The sequence below is a fragment of the Bombus pyrosoma genome, linkage group LG3 (assembly GCF_014825855.1).
Source record: "Bombus pyrosoma isolate SC7728 linkage group LG3, ASM1482585v1, whole genome shotgun sequence".
Lineage (NCBI taxonomy): Eukaryota > Metazoa > Arthropoda > Insecta > Hymenoptera > Apidae > Bombus > Bombus pyrosoma.
The window spans coordinates 7,926,023-7,952,207 of NC_057772.1; the positions used below are offsets into that span (position 1 = coordinate 7,926,023).

The window sequence follows — 26,185 nt, forward strand, 5'->3', positions numbered from 1 at the left end:
CGAATTCATGAAGCAATTACACGTAACAACGCGGTATAAAAAGCGAAATTTCCAGTGGGAGATGCAAAACATTGTGTTTTCAACGTTCACGGCACCCTCATGTTTAAACACATCAATCGATAATCTCGTGATAAAAGTTTCACCGTACCTACATACCTACATAGTGGGAAACTGACAAAAGCGATACAAATTTATTTAAAAAAAGCCGTATAAACTGGGCAACAAATTTAAACGGCTTCGCGGTAAATCAGATTTCGAGCAATTCTGATGAAATATTCCACGCATTAGTCTCAGAATATTCGACGTTCTTCTCACTGTTCGCTTCCTTCTGTTTCGTTCTCTTTCTCGCATTCTTCGTGGTAAGTTTCGCAAAGGCAATAGCACGCGTCAAAAGCAGGCAACCGATATTGCCTTCTTTCTGTTTATCGTTAAACTTTTTACGCTGCTTTTGGTCGCTTTTCGATAGAAACTTTCACAAGACGGCGTGAAAATGAGTAACAGCAACGTGGGAATAAAATTTTCTTTGAAATTCGATACGCGTGCCTAAAAGATGTTCAATCTGAAAAACGTATCACCTAAAATCAACCTTCTCGAAGTAAAATATACGTAGTATCGCATTTTCGAGAAACTTGTGTAAATACGTCACTTTTATCGACACGTTAAATGTAAATGAAAGAAGTAAAAATCGATAGCAAATACGTTAATTAAAAAAAAAAAAAGGTGATAAGAAACAGTGACAGAAGATCATATTTTTCACCAGACAATTTTATACGTCTTCTTTCTATTGAAATACAATATTCACATGTAAGTTATAAATCAAATCTTCCTGCCTCTCGTTCCACATTGTCTGACATGGTACAGACACTTTTCACTTGTAACCGCGACTCTACTGCATCGCTTATTATGGACAAACGAATCGAAATCACAACCGTATACATATCGCGAAATCGGCAATGTTATACAGCTCATTGTACAAACAATTTTCTTAAATAATATGGCTTTCATTTGCTGGGAATCCACATACCTCATGTTATTGAATATTCCCTTTCAACAAGATACTGAAACAGCTTACTAGCGGTTGATATCACAAATTATAAATATTAAAAGATAAGTAGCGATACAAAATAATTTACACATAATTGTTAGCAAATAAATAATTGAAGATAGAAAGGTATTTACCGGAATACAAATTTACCATGCCAAGTATTCGAGACTAAGAAAATTAGTTTAAATAAAATAGCGCGTTCGGTTCAAAGAAAAAAAAAAAAAAAGAAAAAGAAAAAGAAAAAAAACGCCGAAATGGAGCTGCATCGCATTAAACGAAATTTTGAGCAACGTTTCTGGGACGTTACGCCGCGATACGCGAAAGCTATTCGAACGTCTAATTGAAGGTGAGGCGCGAGGAGCTGCCTAAATTTTGCAAATGCAGCTGTACACGTCAGTACCAGGGAACCGATATTGGTTCGTCTTCCGCCGCCCCTATACGGCCGCCATATTCTACGCCAAGCGGAGCGTTTTCTCGCGGGAACTTCCGCAACAGCCTAGGAACGAGGAAGGTGGAAGGTGAATCGTGTGAGGCATCTGTTAGCAGTGGCGTCGATCGACGTTCGACTTGAACTTCTCGAGCAATATCGTCGCGTAAATTGATCGATTCGTTTCGAGGACAACTGTATTAAAAAGAGGAAAGTTGTGAAAATGACATAGTTTAAACGTACCGCGATTTCTGGATTTTTATATTTCAACGTTGTTCTCGTTTTAATAAAGAAAATGATGTTCCATTAGGTATTTCATTTTCTCATATTTCGTGCAACTGAATTTCATAATGGAGGAAATTTCGAAATTTCATAATGGAGGAAATTTCGAAATTTCATAATTACAAGAACGAGATATAAAATTTAGTAAAACATTAGAATGCCACGAATACGTAAACAACGCGATATTGTGAAAAAATACTGTGCCACTCGCTGATAAGGAACTGCAAAGAAAAACCGTGTCCCTCGTTGTGCTGTATCAAATTTTAAATTTTTATCGGAAAAATATTTCGATATGAAAAATATACGTGAAATAAATCAAAAGAATATAGAATATTCGATAGAAATATCGTTCGCACTGTCCATTACTTCTTATTTATATACTTCTCTTAACGTTTCGAAATCTTAAGACTTTTAATTAAAATGCTAACGATATGTCTCCAATAATTTCAGAATAACAAAGATAAATGCGAAAAGTAGTAAGTCTTCAATTAGATTTTTAACACTTTCAAAAACTTCAAACTCGTCCGCTCTTTCTAAAATTTAGTATGTAGAAACTTTTTGAAACTTTTTAATACTTCCAATATTTTCAAACCATTTAAAACTTTATATATGTAAAACATCTTTTCTCTATGCTTGACGGCTTGAAAGCTTCTGTCTTTCTAAATCATCCGATATTAAAAAAAAAAAATTAAATGATAACGTTCTGTAATATGAAATATTGAACGAATCTTTCAGAATTCATAATTCTTTGACAGCTGATTCGAGCTGATATGTTCAAACCATTCCAGAAGATCGATTTCTGCAATACTATTAATAGGATTTTCAGTATACCAGTATCTCTTGTTCTTTCGCAACTCCGACCATTTCTAAAACTGTTATGACTTTCGATATTTTTAGCATTCGTTCGAGATTTTCTAGCCTTCCAGCACCTTCGATATTTTTGCGTTTTCCTTACTGGCGCACATTCTAAACTTCGACAAGTTACTTTCTACCAAGCTTCCTCCCTGAATTTTGAAACCCTGCGAAAATTTACTTTCCAGTTTTTCATGGTTTTCAGAACTTCCAAATTCTAAAAGCTTCGAAAACTTAGTCCCGACGTTGACACTGTTCGAAAATAGTTCTCTATTTTTCAACGCCTGCCTCGAACAATTAAATATTTCGTACACGAGCTTGTTCTAATAAAGATGAATACAAAACATGTAGAACGTAATAATATATTTGATATATATTAGTTGAATATAATATATATCCATATTCAAAGAGATGATAAATGTGTTCAACTCTTTCCACCTTTCGTCCCAAAGATTATTTTCAGCCACGATATCATTAACCTCCTAACAGTCCGTAAATAACCTCTTGGCAGTTATGGGTTTAGCTATTTCGTGCGCCAATGGCATGGAAAATTTTCTACGCTTCTTCCGTCATACTTATTTCGTAATCGTACCTTTCACGTAGTTCGTCTTCCTTTCTCATCTAAAATTCTGCAAACGTCGTCCGTCCTGTTTCTACTTCTCTTATTCACAAAGATACGCAAAACAATTAACGAGAAAACAAACGAACGGGCATTTCTGTGGCAAATTCCGCGAAAATTGCTAGACCGTTCGGGGGTTAACAGGCAGAAAAATCAATTCCCAAATTCCACGTTTTGAACGTGACTCGAGACCATCGCTACTCGCGAATAGTGGAAAGGGAATCGGAGATGCACGGCCGGTAACGGCGGTTGGGAAAGTGACTGCTTTTAAACCGTCTCCGCCACGACTGATTGATGGAGTTTCGCAGCTCTGAATTGCATCCTAGACACACCCCAAGATTCCACGGGGCACGGCCCGTCTCGAGGACCTTCAACCGCGGTAACGCCATTACGCAAACATTCGCATTCCTTCGGTAAGAGCGAAACCGACGGAGACCAGCTCGATACAACGACCGAATTGTCCACGAACAACGAAGAAAACGTGGAATCGGCATCGTTACCTTTGCACGTAGGCCCTCGCTTCGTTAGTAACCGTTAACGATCTCACGTTAATGAGATTATCCCTCTAGCGGGTTAGTCGACGTCGTGCAATCGAGTTTGCCCATCCAGTGTCCCCGGTGTGAAAGACGCGCCAGAAATTTTGCCTCCTCCGCAGTGATCCTGCTAATTGATTGCCACGTACGTGAGACGTAATTCGCTTTATTATCCTGTTGTGGCTCATTTCCAGAGTTATTTCAGAATTGCAGTGGAATTTTTTCTCACTATTTCTCGAAGTAATTAACATAAATTCCACGCGTTTCGATATACATATACATTGGATTTATATTTGTTTTTTACTGGCAGTAGATTGTCTTTATTTCAAAGACGCGTTGATGATAGTTATATTCATACGGAAGTGTAAATAATTCTATGACAATTTTATGATAAATTTTTTCCTTTTATATCATACATTGTGTTTGTATTTCATTTTATGTCTAACGTTGGCGACATTCATTTACGATGGAAATACTTCAATCTATATATACCATAAAGTACTAATTAAACAAGCAAACAACGTAAAACGCTATTTGATCGAAGATCTTGTAGATTGAAAAATAAGGATAGTAAATAGTAAAGTTTGTAGTTTGTTACGGAAATGTAAACAATATTGATGTTACAAGCCAAGATAAATGATGATCCTGGTAAAGGGAATAGAATTTGTGACACCTCGTTGTTGCCGGTTGGTCAACCGCACTTTGAGAAACTTCACCGAGGCGCCCTCGCTGCATGATTTCTCACTGTTATTCCAACCGTTCGCAGTTATGATTGTTCTCATATTCAACTGTCCAATCGAATCAAGTACAGCGAAACTCCACAGAATTCAGTGACTATTGCATCTTATGGATGGATCCAATGTTCGAACAAAATAGATAAAAATTTCGTAATATTTGACGTCAACAAAATTACAAGCCTATAGAATCAGTGATATTTATAATCGATATCTACGTCGATATACTCCGCCTATAAATTGTTTTTACAATAAGATAATCGACTGTAAAAGTTGTCACCAATAATCCTTAAAGGCGCGTATGACATAAACTCTGAGACTGAAAAAAAAAAAGAAAAAAATAAACAAAAGGAAATAGAATACCCACCACAATCTAATTACATGAAAATTTAATAACACAGACGATAGAAGAATAACAATTATTTCAATTAAAACCATCGTGCAGCGAAGCCTAAAGAAACGATCCAATCACTTGCTCATAGTAAACTATGATCCCTGTCCGCTGAGCTAAAAATAACGACGCACGAGAACTTAAAAAACCGAACGAACTTATAATTCGAGTAAAAGTTTGAGAAGGTTTCGGCCCATTTAATCGACTTAATGGTTCATCTTCAACGAGCGAAATTTTCGACGAGACACTCAAGCCGAGAAGAACGAATCGGACTCGCCCGGAACGAGAGACGTTTGCCGCGTGAACGCTTATCCAGGCCGAGCGTAAAACCGCGAACGGTTAATTAAGAGAAGAGTAAAATTGTCGGAAGGGACGGACAAATCTCGTAGAGCATATTCTCTATCATCGGAGGTAAGGCGAGGACGTGGAAGATAGGTGGTAATCCGTGATTAATGATTCCGTAGTCGCCTCCCATCGTGCCACTTACTTCATTACGATCGTTTCTTAGCTCCGTCGGGAGTGGCCACCCATTAATATACCTTCTACCTATATCAATGATGGATTAACCTACTTGCACGTTATTACCGGTTAGATCGCGTCCTCCTCGTTTATTTGCGGACTTAACCGGTCGAGTACTCGACCTCTTCCTCGCCGCTTCCTCGCCGCTTCCTCGCCGCTTCCTCGCCGCTTCCTCGCCGCTTCCTCGCCGCTTCGCTCTTCCGCCCTGTTACAATCTTGCTCGCTCGCTCTTCGTCACTCAACGAGCTTTTATTAATGAACCAACGTCGCCCAGCTGCGGCGTGTGTTCAAGGATCGCTTGGAAATCTTTGCCTACGCCGAAGGCCCTGACAACTTACTTCCACGTCACGTGCTCGTTAGTCTTCGCCCCTCCGTGCATCGAAAGATCGATCGCTGGAAGGTGCGTTATTGCCCCAGCGTCCACCCTTCCTCTTTCGGCTTTTCTTTTTCACATACGTAATTAGGATAACTTTGAAGTTATCGGGGAAAGAGTTTGGCGCATACCATTATATTCTTTGACGAAGCGTTTTTACCAGGTCTACGTTCCATTTCCGTGATATACAATTTTTAGGATGTTTGACGCAGCTACTTGCATTTGATCGAATATAGCGTTTAAGTGTAAATAAAAAATACTATAGCGTAGAACCAATACGTTCTTATGGCTATTGTGTGTATTTGTTGTCTTTAATTAGAAACGTAACTGATGGTAGAAAAATTATCGATAATTACACTTGCGTGAGCTGTAGTATAAAATATAATGAAAACGGTATAAACTACATTTAGGTGGCTGAAAAATAGGCAATTAAAGAGGGACGAAGGGACGTCGATAAAGAAATTAAGGGAAAGAGAATTGTAGGGCAACAAGATGCAAGTAAATAGTAAATGAATAAACGAACATGGAATTTGAAAGAAAATGACGGAAAATATGGTGAAGCGTAAGAATGGGAAGGAAAAGAGGAATGGAAACGATTCCACGAGTTTGACTGCATACACAGTTGTCACAGAAAGAGCGACCAATCTACATACATTTACAATGCACTGGTTTTGTTGCTCTAACCCAGTACTCTCTCCCTTTTCTCTCTCTCTCTCTCTCTCTTTCTCTTTCTCTCCGATACGGACCGATTCGAATGAGCCGTCGAGTTGGGTTAGGTGTTGGTAACCGTTAGCCGTTTTATTTCGAGGATGCACTGGCCTTTTTCCCCTTCGGAACAGCCACCGGTTAAACGATCACCTCGAACCTTTGTCCCGTGGGTAACTGACCATCTACGATTGGTATTTTGTTTTCCGAATAAAAGTGCAGAGATGCGAACAGACAGAAACGTATGGTTTCTATTGGTATCCAGACAAATGGAAATGATATTTGACGGTATTCGTTGAATCGTAAATTACTATTCGAAGATCGGACGCCTTCCTGTCTTCATTTTGATGCTATTCTGTGATTAGAAAGAAACATTTTAATACGAAATAGGGAAAATAATTTTTTCAATCCAAAGATATAGTTAGATCATAGACGAATTTTTGTAGAAATCAATGATACAACTATTATTGATTTATCTTTGCTATTTCAATATAACGAGTGGTATTTCCAAACATACAGAAACAAAAGAGAAACACTTGATTAATCGTACAATCAAATAAAAGGGATTTCGCTAACGCAGGATTAATTGACAACGTATTGTATTTTATAATTGGTGCCAAAAAAGAAAAAAAATATGGTATCTACGTATCTAACTTCATATTCAACTCGACTATGAAAAAGCCTTAACGAAAAGTCAAGTTATAAACGATAAAAATAAAGCGAGTAATCGTCGTTTGAAAAATACCAAACGATTCCACTTCGACGTAGCGAAATAAATCCAGTCACATAGAATCTAAAAGTTCCCGTAAACTCTATCATCCAGAGTATTCTAGAGTCTGATATAATTCTCTATATCTTTTTACCGTGGAGAGGAGGAACAGATTCCTGGCCATCTGGTGCACGATTTAGAGCACAAGTTCTGCAGAAGACAAGAGCCGGAGTGCTTTCGAAACGGTGGATCGTAGTCGCAGACACGTCGTTGAACAACGACGGTATTCAGGGTGGCGAAGTCGGCGGACATCGCGCCGGGGCGCCATTAGCGACCTAATTCGTCCCAAGGGTGTCCTTTAAGTGGCATCCGCCTCCGGGACGACGGCAGCAAAGACGGCTGAAGCAGCCGGAGCGCGCGAGATTTTTGTCAGCAGGCAATCTGCATAGATTTACATCCGCTTAGTCGCTTAGTTAAACGCTTTATCAAAGTCCCGTTCGGTCGAACAGCGCCTCTGGGTAATAGACGGTCATTTCTCCTATGGTCCAACAGGCCACGACCGTGGGGAAACCTCAGGTTTCCGGGCCTGTTTTGTCAGCCGTTCATCCCTACAACGAACTTCAATTATGCTTAAAGCTCGCATCCTCAGCGCCGTTATACGCGAACCATCACTGCGCTGGTTGCATCCAGGCTTTCTCTAATTATCAGCTGTTTTACCATCTCCGCTCGCGATAATCGCTCTTGAACACGACCAGCCCCACCCCCATGACTTTCCACTTGTGTTTGCGAGACCAATTGAAGGAGATTTTAATAGGATGCGAAAGGCGGATAAGTCGAACATGATTTCTGATCGAAGATGAAATTGCGAAACTGGTTAAAAAACAGTGGCTACAGAAAGTACTTGTACTTGGCATAGCATCTATATATATTAATTGATTAAGTCCAAGTATATTAAGTTTCGTATGGCTAGAAAAGTTTAATAACTATGAAAATGAAATATGATACCTGGGAGCAAGACAAATTTTTCCTAGACTTTAAACGAAGAACTTTTTCCCATTATATTATAGTTTAAGACATTTTCCAGACTTTAAAAAATCTTTCACCACTCTGCACCGTATAATGAACTTGGGATAGTTCTGTGAAAAATCACAATGAATTTTCTATTATCAAGATATACTTGCGCCGCTAAACGAATTATAATATCTTTAGGTAGCACATAGTTAAGACTTCGCGTAGATGTTTAAAGGTGTTCTCGATGGCTTTGTACGCCAGTTTTCTACCGATACGTTATCAGAAGTTTGTAATAAAAGTGTGAGATATACAGCCTCTGCTACCTGTATCTTCTAATCGCAATCGATGTTAACAATTGCAAGAAGAGAACGAAGCGACATTAATCTCAGGAATAACGTGTAAGATTTTGAGTAAGACTAAAAAATTTCCGTGGCTTTATGGAGTTCTTCCGACATCGAACGTCCCATAGCCCTTAGGCTGTAGCGCGTATATAGCGAAACAAAAGCAATTTGCATTGAAATTACGTCGCATCGGCGTGATAACGAGACATATATTACGTCGACGATAAAGCCCATGGGTGAAGCGACATTTACGAAATTTATATCCGGCCTGGCGTGTTATATTAAAGTACAGGATGAAGTAATTTACAGTTTGTTACGTTGCTATCGGTAGGAATTACGGACGAACTCCTATTTCACGTCCGTTCGCATCGCGTTTCAGCAACGATCGCGAATGCTTCTCAATGCAACTAAACGAGCAACACAACCAACGACGACCTAATTTCCTCTGTTGTTATTACCGAATATTAATAAACATCCTTTCACGAACTGCAATAAGAAGTCTTATACATTGTACAAACTACTCAATTTCCTCTGTTTACACGGCACTTTTGTTGTTTTATAATTCTATAATGATCACCTGCTTAATTCTTCATCCAGAAATTTCTCTCTAACTTAACTTTATTTAACATGTGTACGAGCAAGATCCATAAAAAGCATAGATACCGAAGCATGCACACAGCGTATTATTTACCGGACTACTCGTTTGGAAACTTCTCTGCAGCTTAGCTTTTAACATTTTTTTATTTTTATTTTGATCGGTACGTATACAAGGGAAACATCTGTACAAAGTACAAAAAATACACAACGGCAGATAATTATCTAGTAAATGAATTATTTGGAAATATTTCTTTGCTCCGACTTTACTTTCATATTTTTACTTTAATTAGTTACGCGCGCGAGTAAAATCCATTTAAATGTACGAACACCGATTGAAAGATGAAATCAAAATATTCGGTTACTATTCTTGCGATTAGCGTTACACCCCTTAACTCTGTTACTATAGCTTTTTATGTTAATAGCCTTGTCTTGTACTAACTGTTTGCTGTGCGCTTGAATCTGAATATTAAATTTGATAAACTATAGCCCTTTCGTTTTCATTTCAGAATATCTTCAGAATATCAATTTTGATATTCTGAAAATAATCGAAACAGCAAAGTTTCCTCGGAAAACAGAAATTCACATATGAAAACACTTGGAAAATGTAAAAATACACCGATGGGTCCTCGTAGAAAATACCACCTCCTCTGTAGACCACTACACTATGTATGCCAATATATGTGGGATTAAATTTCAAAATACTCGGCTATGTTGTCGGAAGCGCAAGGAAAATATTCCAACTTCCAAGAAGACATTTAAATAATTATATGAAAATATTCCATTACACGAAATTGATTAGAAACAGTGGTAATTATATTTCCACTTAATCTCTAAGATTACACGAACATACTAAAATGAACTTTGTATTGTTTAACAAAAATGTAATGTAGCTGTCTATGAAAAATAAAATTCACGATATCTATAGTTTATTAAATTGTGAAAATTAATTTCGAATTTAAAATATTCCATTTTAATAATTCTATAGAATTCTCCCGATTTAAATTACTTTCTTTTGTAAAATCTACTGATTGAAGTCTCTTTCATGTTGGAAATCGTTCTGATCAAAATCTTTAAAAGTCTAAATATCGAACGAACGACGACAACAAACATTTCGCTTTCTCGTATTAAAAGATAGATAAAAATACTAAAATTCGAGCGTTTTTACAAATCGTTCGTACGATGGGCTGACTAAAAGCGAACGAAATTGGTTCCCGCGGCAATAATGGAACCGCAATTTGCAAAGTGTAAATATAAATGGAGAAAAAAAGCTATGATTCGATAAGGACGAAGATAGCACTGAACGTATTGCATCATATTTTCCATTACCAGAGGCCGATTGCTGCGGCGGTTGCACGTTAAACTGCAATTCCGATAACATAACCGCAAGTTATCGCTCCTCCTGGAGGCCAAGAGAAAATCCGCCATTTCGATCAAATAGTATCCAACGAATGGACCGGATTTACCGCAATTGTACGCAAACCGATCATGTTTGGTAAACGCATTTTTTACGTTTTACAACATGCAATTTTATCGCGATTCAGTTTTCATCTTTTCATACAATAAAGATAACCGAGAGGGAAGAAAGCTAAAAGTAAAATATTATACAACGTTTGAATGCTTAATTACTTGCTGCTAATGTAAATGAATCAATGATTTCAAAAGTAGATAGGAATATTAGTATATACAGTGATCGTATATAAGTTTGGATATGAAATATTTATAATAATACAACGTTACCTATGGGATATAACGATCGAAATAGCAAATATTTGATTTGATTCGCGATAAAACTATCAAAATTGTCAACTACATGGCCTTCAGGTATTTTATTTCTGCCATTTATTAGAGACGGATTTAATTCTGTTATATCTCTTCCATCCGAATCTTCGCGAATTTCCATATTCTGAGATATTAATATATGTATTTTATTTACACAAATATATTTTAGTATTAAGATTCTAGAAAAATTATTCGATTTTCGTTTGCTGTATTTATTCGAAATTTAATTTCACCTTCAAGCAAGAATATTTTATTCGTTGAAGGAACATCTCCAAGTCTAAATTGATAGAAGTACACGGTATACGAAGTTTTAGAACACAGAGCAAACATATAGCCTGAATGTGTTATTAACATCCAGTATACACAGAACAAACTTCCTATATATTTTCGGGTCCAGTCAGTTCTAGTTAAACTCCGACTACATTCTAAAGTTTACATCAGCTCTATACCAAGTTCAAGATAGTTCTAATCAAAGTCTGGATTCTAAGCAAAGTTCAGAATAGTTCTATTACAAGTTCACACACTCTTCTGTTACTACCATTGGTTTTAACGTCCGTATCGTAAAGAAGTACTTTTTCCTCGAGAAATTCCACAGCAACCTGACTGAATCAATAAAACATACATTTAGAAACATCAACAAACTGAAACTTTAATTGTATCCGGTTAATTCTTTCGATTATCGTTACTTTCCATTAATTCGATTATTCTGTAAGAACGTAAATGTGTTGAAGAAATATTCGTCGAACATCGTAATTAGACACATGCAATTTAATATACATAATATATATATATATGATTTTAATAATTTTATAAATAATATATATAATTTTAAGGTATTATGCATCATATTAATAACACAATTTGTATTTTAATTAATTATTTATGTTTCCTAAATATATCTTTATACGATTTACCAAAATTAACAACTTAATATCTGCCCTTCTGGATCCAACGAAACTCACATTCAAGCAAATTAACTTATTTATATTTCGTAAATATATTTTTTCCTTTATCAAAGATAACAACTCAATATCCTTCCTACTGAACCGAGCAGAGTAAGAAAATGGTACACATTTTCCAGGTGGAATACTGGAAAGCGGAAGGGTCGACGGCTGAGTACGAGTCGCGTGAAAAGTATTTCAGCTGAAAACTCGTTCTATAGGGCAGCCGGCGCCCAATTCCGCGGCAAAATATTGATCGAAGATAATCGATCGTAAATAGCCTACGGTTTTTCCACGGTACATTGCGTGCCTTTAATGCGTCTGGCCAAATATTTGTAGTAACCTTCCAATTTCTCCGATGAAGGGAGAAAATTGATTCTGGTCGTTGCGTTTGTGCTGCGGTTCGTGCAGACGGTAAACGGCGAGCAGCTTAGAAAAGGAGACGCCGAATCAACGAGGAAGGAACGAAAGAAAGGGCGACAGACGAAGAAGTCAACCGACATGAAGGCAGAGAAAAAGGGAAGGAAGAATAGAATGCCGTGGAAAGGATACGATATGAAATACTGTTTCATTTCACATTTTCATATAAACTACTGACAGACTCTTTTAGATGCAAATGCAACGTTTACCTAACTCAAACCGCGATGCATCATCTCGCATCCGTGTAAATCGCTCCATGCGAGAAACCGTGACTTCCTTTCGATACATTGCGCCCCTCGTTGTTACCCTTCCAAAACATTCTTCAGAATTTCGAAAAAATTAGACGTTTCTGTCTTCTCGTCTTTCCTTTTTTCTCTTCCTCTGCTTCTTCTTCTTTTCTTCTCAGTATCGTACGTAAGTTGTATACGTTCAAAGTACGTCAAATTACGAGAATAAAACGTAACAGCAGAGGAATATATTATAGGATTTAATGATACGATATATATATATATACCATATTTAATTGGAATTTATTTGAAATCATCTTAATATCATATTTAATTTGGATTCAATTGAAACATATTTAATATGATATTAAATTTAAATTGCAAGCTGCAAGCATTTCTTTGCGGTGTCGATGATTTCGAGTAAATAAACTAAATACAAATGTTATTGCAGGGCCTGCAGTTTATTTCGAAAGGAATATCTTTGATAATTAGCGATATCGATTTTCATTTCAAGTCACTTAAATCTGGAATTTCGAACGAAGCTTAGCATACTTAATGTTATTCGTATTAACTGCATAGTGGAGAGCTTCATGTCGAGAATAAATTACAATATTGGCTTTGCATGATCTGTTCTAAGTCTACTTGACCGTTAGCATACCGAAGTTGAAACATTCAGGAAATATATTAATAATTTCATTAATAGAACAGCAGATTGGTAAAGCAGGCTGAAGTATCGGAATTTAGTAAGAGGATTGTCACGATAATCTGTTAAATGAAAATTGGTAGATGGACCGGCGAGGAATAATTAATCGATCGAAACGTGGTTACGTTTATCGTATTTCTGTAATAACAGTTGCTTATAAAATATCAAATAAAATATTGATCGAAATTACTGGGAAAAAAAAAAATAGATAGACTGTACATATCTCTGATCTCTGGCTTCGTATCTCGTTCAAAGAACGCAATAATGCAATGACCTCGAGTGCTTCTTTTATTATAGACACGCTTACCATCGCTCTAAAGAATGATCTGTAAACCATGTTTGGCTTATATCGAACCTCTCTGAGAGGATATTCATGTATACGGATATATTTTAAAATTTTATGAATATTTTACAACTCTGCATTAATTTTTTATTAACGAGAAGGCATCAGTTTTTTACTTTTATGCACAACCATCTATTATACGTATTATATAAAAATCGATCGGAATATTCTAATATATTAAATACACCACGGCGAAAACACTAAAAGCCTCATCGACTGCTCCAAAAGATACATTTAAAATTTACATTTTATTCAATGCGTTTGTTAATTCAAAAAGAGACTAGCCGAATTTTGTGGCAGTTACTCCGAGGCAACTTTAAAAATTCCATTTTGTTCGTGTCTCTTATTATTCTGAGTTCAGCATTAGACTTGAAATATATTAAAATATTCCATCATTTCTATGCATTACATAAATGCTTGAAAGGATTCCGTGGACGTAACACGATATTACAAGTGAAATGAGAATAAAATTGGATGACAGAGGATTGGTCATGTCCATTACAACGTATTCCTTGAAAACGTTAAGTGACAATCCCCATATCCTCGTGAAACTCTAATAAACGAATTTATCAATTGGACAAAAAAATTCCTTGTTAGAAGGTAAAACAATTTTTCATACCAATTATGTCATATCGCCTAAAAATAATTAAGAAACATGCAATTAGATAGGACAAGAATTTTCTTTCGACAAATCCACAAACCATCGTTTGAAAGCCGTTAAACATAGCATAACATCGACTAGTCACGAAAGAATTTCTATCCAAGTGAAACTTGCTTCCAAACTCGTCGGTGGCATACGAATCGTAGGAACATATTACGAAAAAGTATTACAGAATTACGATAAACATCGTAACAGCGTCGTCAATGCCGTACAGTACAATACCAAAGAAACAACGTCGTATCTATACAAAATTCAAAGGCCATTTCATTTCAAAATTCGAAACTCCAACTTCGAACCGATTACAATCGGTGCACGGATCGGTAACAAACAACGTTTGCGCTTTATATTCTCAATCTGCTCGTGGAATATTTCATTAACTTCGGTATTCCGATGCTTTTAAAATCCTGTGAAAGTTACATAGCCGAGCGTATTTAGCCGAGAGAAATTCCGAATCACGCTCATAAAAGTAAATACGAGAGGAAAGAATGTCCCGTTTGGCAGCGGTGACAGCCAACGATACGGTAATTTTCGAATTAACGCGAAAGGGGTTCGCCACTTTTCTCGTCGCTGTACATACGCCGCGGCTTAAGCAGTGGTAATCTCGATGAATGTTACGACGTGTGCTCGAGAGGGAACGATGAAAGGCATTGCTCCGGCGAAACGGCGCTACGTATAACCATAGGATGGGCGTTCTCGAAACTGCACGACCATAAATCTCGAACGAAACTAAGCTCCGCCGGCCTAGGCCGATGCAACTTTAAAGCCCGTTAAGTGATTATTAACGTTCCTTCCACGCCAGCCGCTGTTAATATGCAAGAACCAGAGCCATTCTGAAATACGCATCCGTAATTACTTCATCGTCTTACACCGATGTTCCTGTCGACGCTCCCCTCGCTAATCAAACTAATAATTCCTTCCAACGTGCTCCTCGGCCAACTTCTCGTCAAGTTTCGCTAAATACAACGCAAGGCTGTCGTGGTATGTCCCGGGTTATAGCGTTTCTACGCGTAAGAGAACAGGAAGACAAGAACCTGAGAGCAAGAATGTTTAGACTCAAATAATATGAGAACTTTCACGATGATTTAGACGTATTTCTGGTTCTTCCAGCTTCGATCCTGTTTACGTTGGTTGTGCTTCGTTCTGACTTTTCGTGAACATTTCGGTTCGTTTCTTCGGGGTCTTGAAACGCCAGAACAAAACCTAATGTATTAGTAAAATACACGATGGAGAATGGAAAAGTGGCAAGTACGTAATAGTATGTTTTCAGGAATATTTAATATCGATTTTCATCCGTACGAGACAGTTCGACTTTGTTTGTCGTATATTTGAGGAATCTTTCTGTTGGACGTAATTTATGGCCGTGATATGCGATTACTTTGATGGGAATTTTAACAATTTATAACTGAATAAGGCGTAGAACTATGATGAATAAAGGGTTGGCTTCATGGCATCAAATTACAGACATATTTTGTATCTTATTACGTACTCCTGAAATTACCAATCCTGTATATAATAAATTAGTACTTTGACACATCCTTCGGCATGGCGGCAACACGACATTCGATTTCGTAACAAAAAGTCATTCTCCGACATAAACATCTCAATACTTTTGCACAGAGAATACAAAATCCCATTAATCGGTCTATAACTATAATAAAAACATATAGAACTCCATTTAGAAAACTAACGATGGTCTTAGGACCTCGTAAGAGAATTACCTCGGGAACAGGTTCTTTCCGCCGTTACATTTGCGGCTTACAACACAGTAGCTTTGTTCCCACGAGTTTTCTTACACGTCGAACAACAAGGCAGATATTTATGTGATCTCACTGGGCCATCTTGTATATCACCAGCCACTGTTCCTCACCGATCACAGTCGCCGAGTTCCAATTACAGAAAAATAAAGCAAACCCTAAGAACATTCTCATCACCAGTCAGAACAGCAAATTACGAAGAAACAACTGGTCGTATACCAGCGATACAGAGTGTTGGAAGCGATAAAAGCAGCCCTAACTGCCAGAGGGAAAGAACGAGCGTTTTCCTTACAGACTTGGTCGTACACCGCGGGAACGTCTCCCCTACAACCCCTTGGCGTACAGCGTCGCCCCTACGCGGATGGAAAAATTAGTTTCGCGGCCGGTTATTACTGACCTGGCCAGGATCGTGGCCAAGCTTTTTTATTATTACCAACGCTATTCGTAACGAAGCCACGAAAGCAAGCCAAGCGCTGTCTAACTGCCAACCTGCCAATGAATGCGTTCCAATGGAACGACCGGCTTTGCATTCCTCCTGCCTCGACTGCTTCTTCCATTGCATCGCCCTTCGTCGTAAACCTTCTAATTAACAACGATTGCGCGCCTGATAAGGATCTGTGGCTGGTTGCCATCGTGGCCCGGTTCACTTTGTTCTCGTTTACCTTCGATGCGTCCTACGCGTGTCTTATGCTTCGTGAAGAGGATGTGCTATAATATCGACCCGTTTATTGCCGGATGATTATTTCGAGTGAATATCAGCTTGCTGGTCTGGTTCTTGATTCGAATTTACATTTCGAGACTTATAGTTTATCTCCCTGCCGATATTATTCCTCGTATTTGTGTCTATCGTTTACTCTTCTTCGTCTTTCCTGGTATTGTATTTAAACATCGTTGGCTGGGTAATTATTTCGAGTAAATATTAAGTCGATAGTAAGCTTCCTGTTTCGAGTTTCCTCATTATTTATTAATCTTCCACACTAAGTTGTCTCTTCATATTTTCCAATTAACGAATTTTGATTATATTTGAAAGATCAACGGTCATGCTTTATCTTACTTTCGATGTTATTCCATCTCGTATTTCTGTCATTCCTGTCCATCTGTTTACATTTCTTGATCTTCCCTCGTATTATCTTTCAAATATTCTTGGCTGGCTGATTAGTAGCTCGGAGGAAATAATTCTCTCAAAATGGAAAGAACGGAAAATAACAAAATCTTCCAGGATCTTATCTGCTCAAACTCAGGAATTATTGTTATACACGTATAAACGAGTTGATCACATTGGCACGATAAAGTATCGACGTACGAATACTAACGTTACAATTATCGTACAATTATCTACTTCCAACAAATACTTTACTCGACTTGTCTCATCAACACACCATTCTTCAGAAAATTTCTCGTTATTTGCGAACATAATTATCCTCTTTCTCTACGTATATGCGACTCGTAAAATTTCAACATTGAAATTTCTAAACCTATGAACCGTTTCGCTAATAAAAACGACTGCAGTTTTGTCGTCTAAAGGCGCGACACTTGTCCAACAATTCTACAAATTGACCCGTCGCGGTGTATCAACGCTCTAAGCGACGAACGAAAATTTATCGATAAAATCAGCGAGTTTAATCTTTGTAAAGGGAAACGAGGAAATCTGGTTCATTAAATTGCGTCCGGTTGCCCGGACGCGACTCCGCTAGAGATACCGGCGGCGCGGGCTTGAAAAATATTCGTTTACTGTAACGAAATATGCATTTAAAAACGATATTCATTATACTGTAAATATAGCTGTCGAGGGCGTCGCAGCCGCGATTTCGACCGCGTTATTTATCCCCCTGTTTACGCTCATCGCTTTAACCACTAAATATAAATCAATAGAGGAGAGCGCGTGCAGATAAATAAACGAATAAAACTGTAATTGATATATCGAAGCTACGGGTATCTATGGGATTGAATTGGTCATTTCGAAAACAAATATAAAAAACGTCGATGGGCGGTGCGGGGGGTAGAAAATGTGGCGGAAAAATAATGAAAGCACGTTGCAATTTTTCGGTTAAATTAATAAGTAACGTCAGTGGTATTTTCAAAGGATTTTACCCGATCGACGAATTTCCTGTTTACAAGTTTACCAGGATTTTCCAATTCGCTGGAAAATTATTAATACGATTTCGAATTTTGATATCGCGAATGTTCAAATAAATTCCCCAACGTTTCATTTATCGTCGTTATCGTATCCTGGGAGGAAAATCACGGGAAACGATGATCGATACGTCGATGATCAAAAAGGAAGCTACTACTTTCTCCAATTAAAGTTAACGTAACGAGAGCTACATTGCGCACGAGGTGATCAAACATATTATCACGATGATCCATCGTTAACACGTCGCGATAAGTAACACGTGCTACGTCAAAACTAACAGTTTATTCTTCTTAATCGTATTTCTGCAACCAACAGCCTCGCTTTCACCCAAACGAGACTCGTTCAAGGCCACAGAAAGAACATTGGACTCGGTCGATGATTAAACGAGGCCGCAGTGTTTCGTCACGCACCCTATATTTCCAGAGAAAATAACCACTTAAGCTCTGATGCGGGAAAAAAGCTGGAGAAGCGATGACAGACGCTTGGAAAGGACGAAGGCAAATCGAGAACACGACGAAGAAAGAAAGAGAAGAGCGGAAAGGATCACGGAAGATGGGTTGCTCGACCTCCGTAAAATTACTCCTGGCCATTGTTTGTCTCCCACTTTCATGGACCTGGAGAATATGTGTAACTACGCGTACGAGTCGAGGTAGACAGAAAGAGAGAGAAACGAAGGAGGAAGGTAGAAAGATCGAGGTCCTTGGTGGCAAAGTGCAGAACAGAAGGGAAAACCGTCATGGGACATAGATGGTTCTATGTACATGTACTTAATGCTCGCTGCTATCCGGAACAAATTACTCGAGGGACCAGGAAATTAAGTCGACATCTTCGCGAGATGCAGCACGCAGGGATTAGTTAGCATACAGAAACATTCTTCCATCCGATGAACAGCCGTTTCCTTTTCGTTGCTTTGCAAATTGCACGTGCTTCATGCTGGCGGATCACCGTTATTGCGCAGGAGGTGCGACATCCTTGTACTATCTTGTCATACGGACTACTCGTTCTTCCTGATTCCATTATCTAACGGCTTATACCGGTGGAAGAATAACGCTTCCGTGTTTGTCTGCTATGTAAATAAATACAGTTAAGGATCTCCTTTCTATGATCGAGACCTTAAGCGTAAAGAAACAGCGTTGGTGAAAGAAGCTGAACTGCTGCTGCTGTGAAACCAGAGGATGATTAATCTGAAGCTTTTTGTCGTTAGAGATGAACGGTGTTGGTAGCATCGAGTTTGCTTAGAAGCTGTTCCCAAGTATAGCTAAGTATCCTAAATACCCTAAATATTTCATGGAATTTCTAGATAGCAGTTTTTTAATTTCATGTTTGTAAAATGATACTCATGTTTTCTAAGTCAAAATACGCATGAATCTTTAATCTTGAAAAAAATGAACTTGTTAATCTTCATTAGTTTTACGAGTCGTTTTATTACGTAAACAAGAAACTGTAGCGAAGTAAGAATCCATCTTAGTACGAGTAAAGGTGATCCATACAAGAGCGAGAGAAAATAAGTAGAATATCGTCTGATTCGAAGCTACAAAAATTCTCTGATGATAAAAGCCATCACGTACAATCACATCAAGCGATTTTTTATTCCAACAACCGTGGGACCCTGGTTGTTGCTCCGTAGTACGGACGGAACAGCGTACAAGGTTCCGCCCACTTCGGTTTTAGCGTAATTGCTTGCCAAAGAAGAGCCAGGAATAAATGTAACAGGAGCGGAAATGCGCCAAGAAAACAACGTACCGCGGTTTAATATATGAAAATTATCCCTGGGAAACCGCGTTCCCAGTGAAGATATTTACTGCAGCATAAGTAGCGAAGTTCAGAGAGCTAATGGCATCCGAGATCGCTTCCAGCAACGCGATGGGACGAGCTTCCGATTGCTATTTACATTGTTCTTCTTCCCGTGACTAGACACAGATTGAGCCAGACGCGGACGAAGCGATAGGATCTCTTAAACGCATCGATTCCGATATCGGCAATATCCAAAAGTGGTTTCCCTCGTTCCACCACTTTTTCTTTCCGACGTCTTCTTTCTTCTGTTTCGTGTAAACCACCGTCTTGACTCGTCATCGCGTTAAAAACGTCGCAACTTGAATATTCTATCGCGAAGCAGAGTGTTCCGTCTTTGGATCGAACGACGTCTTCTCTTCCTTTTTTCCCCATTTCGTTTCTTTTTTCTTTTTGTGCTTTGGAGATGCGAAGAGAGTCGCGAAGAATCGTATAAACGCGCGGAAGGAAAAGAGAATCCTATAATATAAGCTGTAATTTTCTAAAGTTTTGTCCGAACGAATTGCATTCATAGAAAAGTAAGTCGATTTTTTAAAACTCTCCTTTCTTTCTTTTCCGTGAAGATTGATTTTTCTTAATATTTCGAACGTAAAATTAACACCAATTTATGAATTGATACTACACGAACATCGTTGCGTTGCTGTTAACAAAATATGATGAATATTGTTAAAGGAATACTTTCTACGAGACATTAAGCGAATACAATGATATCTCTATCTGAAAAACTGCGTTGTATGACTGGGAATATTAAAAATGGAATATAAGAGCATTCGCGAGTATATTTGTAGCCAGAAAAATGATTCGTAGTTACACATTCAGAGAAGCTGCTGACGTGTCTCTAATGATTATTAATTTACTTCCACAGCGCGGGAATTTGGAGGGATAAATTTCTAGCGGAATAATTAAATTAAAAGCATCCTTCCTACCGTGAATCATAAGTATAGTAAAGGTCAAAATAAAATATAAAGTAATATGGCATTCCTCCAATTAAAACTTGCAGATGTCTCAACAGATGTTTTACAAAATTTAAGATCATCCTATTTTAGAAAAATAAAATTCTACGTAAAAATGCGGATCAACCGCACGCGCGTATTGACCTGCCAATTTTTATGCGTATTCGTACATTCCATTGATACAGAGATTTTACAGATTTACAGAGATTTGTTCCACTTACTAAATATTATAACAAATAAATATTTTACATATGTACATATTTTGTACATATTTATTTTTATATTTTCAGGTTTCTCACAAACGTACAAACATCCTCGGTCCATTAATCACGATATTCACACCACCACTTTAAAAACTCCCAACCGTATCGTCAAAGAATGCATACATATTGCTGCTTGCTTTTTTCCCTTGCCGATTTCAGTTGAATGGAACGCTGGCTCGGTCAACAGAAGTCAGCGAGAAGCGTCGATTCGAGTTCAATCTCGCAGCAGGATTCAGGAGCAAGGATCAAACGGTTTTTCCAAGATCCCGAATGCAAAGTTAAACGAAGCGAAGAGGAGATATGAAGCGGCGATGGTGACGGGAAGCTCGTTTCACGCCCTTCGCACGGTCAATTCTCCACGATCGGAGAGTATCGGAGCAGCTTTGGACGAGTGTAAGCCGCACAATGGGCCACCGTAGCTGGGTATCGACGGAAATTGAATCTGGCGTATCGTGAGAACCAGGGATTCGTCAAGTCGAAAGTTTCCAGCGAGAAAAGGACCGAGCAGGAGAGGGCAGAGACAAAAAGAGAGATAGAAACGACGAGACGACCACGAAGAAGCGAGGGAGGGTGAAACAGCGTAGTCGGTGCGAACTAGCAGGGCAATGGTAGTCAGGGAGTACTTGAGCGCCGCTTCAGAGACGACCAAAGACTCCGTTCCAACGACGAAGCAAACCAAACAAAACCGAACCGACGCCGCCGAAGCAGAGACTCCGGCCTGGAATCAACTAAGCCGAATCGAGAGAGCTGGCTAAACGGCAAACTTATCTAATCCAACTTGGCTGGCTTGCGCTGCCAGCCAGGCTGAAGGGACAGGAGACGTGCTATCAGACAGAGAGAAAAACATTCGAACGGTGAATCACTAGAGAAGTGATGAGAAAAGGAGGAAGAGAGGAGGAGAGCTACGTCTTCGCTGGGGAAAGAAGATATAGCTGACTTCCTCCTAGGAATACGAAGTTTGTTCGACGTGGTGAACGGTACTCGGTGAGCTCTCTTTAATTACTGCAGAAGGAAAACGTAGCGCGCGTGCTGTTTAATCAGCCGTTCGTTCGACTGCGTCGGGCCGAAAGCTTCGCTGCATTCGCGTCAAAGACTAGAAAACTGCTGGGCGAAAGGACAATATTTGCGGAGGCAACGGGATCGGAACGCTGCAATTAATCACATTCCTCCTGGCTACGATGACAAGTTTAGGGGAAGCCATCGAAACGATCCAGCGAGTCGCCTGATTCCTTTGCAATGAAGTTTATAAAGTAACGATCAATTGTTTGTTTAGGTGGAAGTTCGTAAATCGAACTAGTATGTTTAAGGAGAATAAGAACATTGTTTAGAAACATACTGTTTCAGATTCGACGGTAGATTTGCCATATGAATATAAGTATAATAATAGAGACATTAGACAGATTCAAATCTTCCTTACTACAAACTAACTCGGAATTACACGAAAAACTCTATTTAATTTAGCTGTACGTATTTTATTATCATATGCAGACATACACGCGCGCGGTAGACTACTCTGCGTGCGAACGAATTCTATGCCATATTAAGAAAATTCGATAACACGCAAATTTTTACTTCGTACAAACAGTTTTCGAAGCTGCCGAGATCCAAACTTCGCGCAAGGACGTGTTTTAATTCACCGAGATAAGACCACAAAGTCACACAACATCAACGTAATATCAAAAAATAAACTCGTAAGACTGCGCTCGTTTATAATGTCTTTTGTTACAAGTAGAATGAATCTTTTACGCGCAGATGCAAACCCAGAATTTTGGAAAATCGAAAGTTAACGACGCAAGCCCCAAACGACGGCGATTCTATCGGTCAACGTCGACCGTTCAATCGGATCTCAGGGCAAAGGGCGGCCGCAACCTGAACACTACTTTCCCTCCCTAATTTTACGAGCGGCGGCTCGTTTTATAAGCCGTCGTTAATCGCGGTGAACCTGGGCAACTGTTTGCCGGTCCTTCGGGATGTCCGAGGTACAGCCTCGTAGCGATTTCGAGATAAGGTTTCGAGGCTTGTTGGTGCAACCTGACCAACGTTAAACCCCAAATCCCTGCGCGACTATCCAAGTTGAGCCTTGCGGTGTTGTGGCGGCGCTCAGTCGTCCTCTCCGCAGGATCTATCTCGAGAAATCCACTGCTCCCCCTGCGTCTCCAGAAGCGTCGCAGTTAACTGCGTGCTGTTCAATGTGCATTCACCGCACTGACCACCTCAAGAGTATGCTGTCCCTAGGCTGGACCACCTTCGAAGGAGGACTCGACGAATAGGGCCATTTACCTTGCTACTTGTGACCAGGTCTTTGGATCAGAGATGGGATGGTCACACCTCTGTGTGAAACGTTAGGTGGCTTTTCATTTCAAAATACACGGCTCAATTGCTTCATTTAGGTTATTAAATTATACCGATTATACCGAGCTGAGAAATACACCGACACCTTGGTATTTCGAATTATTAAGAATTTTTCTTTCTAGGAAATATTGATTAGTTCACTTGTTCGGGCATATCGATGCTAGAAATCTGGGCGGAACGTAGTTAGTTTGTTTAGTCTTGCTCCTTTCTTCCTCGTCGTTTTCGTATTCCTCGTTTTACTCAATCTCGAGGCTCGACGAATGTTCATATTTTTAGCCACAACGGAAACTAAGTTGGACATTGTTTAAATATAGTTTTGGACAAGAAAATAGAGAAAGTAGAGATTTTTTCATAATTTCAGGCGCTTAGGCTCGTGCATTTATCATTCAAGAATAACTGAGTGAGATTAATTGCGAGGAAAAACATAATTATATTGTAAGATAATTCGTACTAGCGATTGTATTGAAGTACGTGCGAAATACAAAATCGAAATCAAAAGGGATGGTAAAAATGAAGAAACACGTTCGAAACGGTAAAGTTTCAATGTATTGAAAAATTAAAGGCGAGTAGCTTTCGTTTGATCCAACAGTACGCTATAGAAAAAGATATACCATTATTCGTAACAAATTCTTGGGAAACTGGAAACGTTCAGCTACAGCTCAGAATCGCATTACGTTCAATAGCAGAGCGGAAAGAACGGAAGCAAGAACATTTATAATCGGTTTCCGGTTAGCTAATGAGATCAAACGTTACGGTAGACCAGCCATTAATCACCTAAAGAAGAAACATCGATCACAGTCTACTTCCTCAATTACCATTGGACCAAATGAATTTCACCAATCCTGGCGTATTAATTATTTTGTACTTTCGTCGGCTTAATTTCCTCGTTGATCGATTGTTAAATAATTTTTCAAAAAGCTAGCGTGACGTTAATGACGTTGAAAGTTCACGTAATATTTTCCATACTGCGCTTATTTTATGCAACATATTGCAATTTTTTTATATCATACATTAACCGCGATTTTATAGTATTATACGAAGTTATTCATATCTCTTTATCAGTTTATCATATTACACACGGTGTAATTCGTTTCATTAAATCGATTGGAAGATGTTCAAACGAAAGTAAAAGAAAAGATTCCGTTTTAAGTGGCAATTTATTTAATTTAAAGTCGATTTCGTATGAAATTGATTTGATTAAAAAAATTTCACGAAAATCTGAAGAAACGTTCCAAAGGGAATTCAATGGGAAAAAAAACGGAATCAGATCGGCGAGCGTGCAAAAGATAAATTTAGAGGAGCTGACCACGAGATATCGAGGGTCTCGAAAGCAACCTGGCCGACTTTCGGTATCAGCCTCGAATCGCTTGGTCGCCGTGTCAGTGATTAATTAACCCATTATCATCGGACTGATTACGCGGCGAGTCGGTTCGTGCTTCGTCAACCTCGACGACGAAAGTCAACAATGCGGCCGCTTAAAGGGTCGCGTTCACAAAAGCTCTTGTCAACCTGCCACCGACGCGGTTCGACGATAGTTTTTACTGGGACCGCTTGTAAAAGGGTGAAAAATTACGGCTGTTTCCGGGCGTACCCAACCCACGACGCACGTTTGACCAAGATATCCACGAGACGTCGTTGTCGTGGAGGCCAGGAGAACGGCTGGTGGAATGTTTGACAGGCCACGAAGAGGAATGAAAGGGACGAAAAGACTGGAAGGGGAAGGCTGGCGGATACGTTTCTTCGCCGACGAACCGATAAATACGTACTTTCGCGTGATAAGCTAACAGGCGGACGTTCGGACGTGAATGCACGTTGCACGTGGCTTTCTTACAGGCCAAGTGAAATTTTTACGGTGCTTGAAAGGTAACAAGATTACGTTAAACAGCTACTTACGTTTGTAAATCGAAAAATGTACTTCGCATTCTATTTGCTGATTTTCGCGAATCATTTAAATGCAAGCGTAATTTGAGTAAAAAAGTTTTATAAAAATTCAGGGACAAATGAAAGACTAATAGGTACGCCGTATATTTATAATTTATAAAGACTTTCTGTAACCATCAGAGATCCAAAATAACAGCTATCTTAAACATTCTAAGGGCGTTGGGTAAAGGTTAATTTTTAATCAGATGAAAGCCGATTATCGATCAAGCTGAAAGAAGTTTCTCAGAAAATGAAACAATTAAGAAATATTAAATTTTAATTATTCCGATTACGAGCGATTGTTATAAACGATTAGAATCTTTCTTGGCTATCGGTAGCCATAAAATTTAATTTTCGTTATTAGTAAGCAATATAAATGACAGGAATTTTGTTTGGTTACCAATAACCATTATCGATGGCTGGAATTTTATTTTGTTCATCGATAACCATTATCGATAGCTAAAAAGCTTTCTGGGTTGCCACTAACTAATATCAGTGACTAAAGTTTGATCTAGCTACATACGACTGTTTGTAATTGTTATTAACATTACCGATAATTAGTATCCATTGAGAACACCAGAAATCTCAATTACAAAACTTATACATTTTACTAAGCAAACGGCATGAAAATATAAAGAATGGAATTTAGTATAATATTTTCATTAAATTTTCATTGTGTTAAATGTTTTATTTTATATATTCCCATATCTCTTCTTTTACTTAATAAAATATACAAGTTTTATGATTAAGCTTTCTTTATGTCCTCAATGAATAAGAACTAATCATCAGTAACATTAATAACAATC

General features: G+C 38.6%; 1 protein-coding gene across 12 annotated transcripts in view; it reads right to left on the minus strand.

Moving 5' to 3' along the window:
* The window catches only part of LOC122565939 (E3 ubiquitin-protein ligase MIB1), a 674,113-nt gene that overhangs the window by 509,100 nt on the left and 138,828 nt on the right, over positions 1-26,185 (minus strand). For 2 of the 12 annotated variants that reach the window (XM_043722487.1, XM_043722486.1), the window contains one exon: positions 1,424-1,667. The exons of the other annotated variants lie outside the window; for them this stretch is intronic. In XM_043722487.1, coding sequence (XP_043578422.1) covers positions 1,439-1,667 — 229 coding nt within the window. In that variant the 3' untranslated portion in view covers positions 1,424-1,438. Of the gene's footprint in view, positions 1-1,423; positions 1,668-26,185 lie in introns of those variants that run through there. 12 annotated transcript variants of the gene reach the window in all.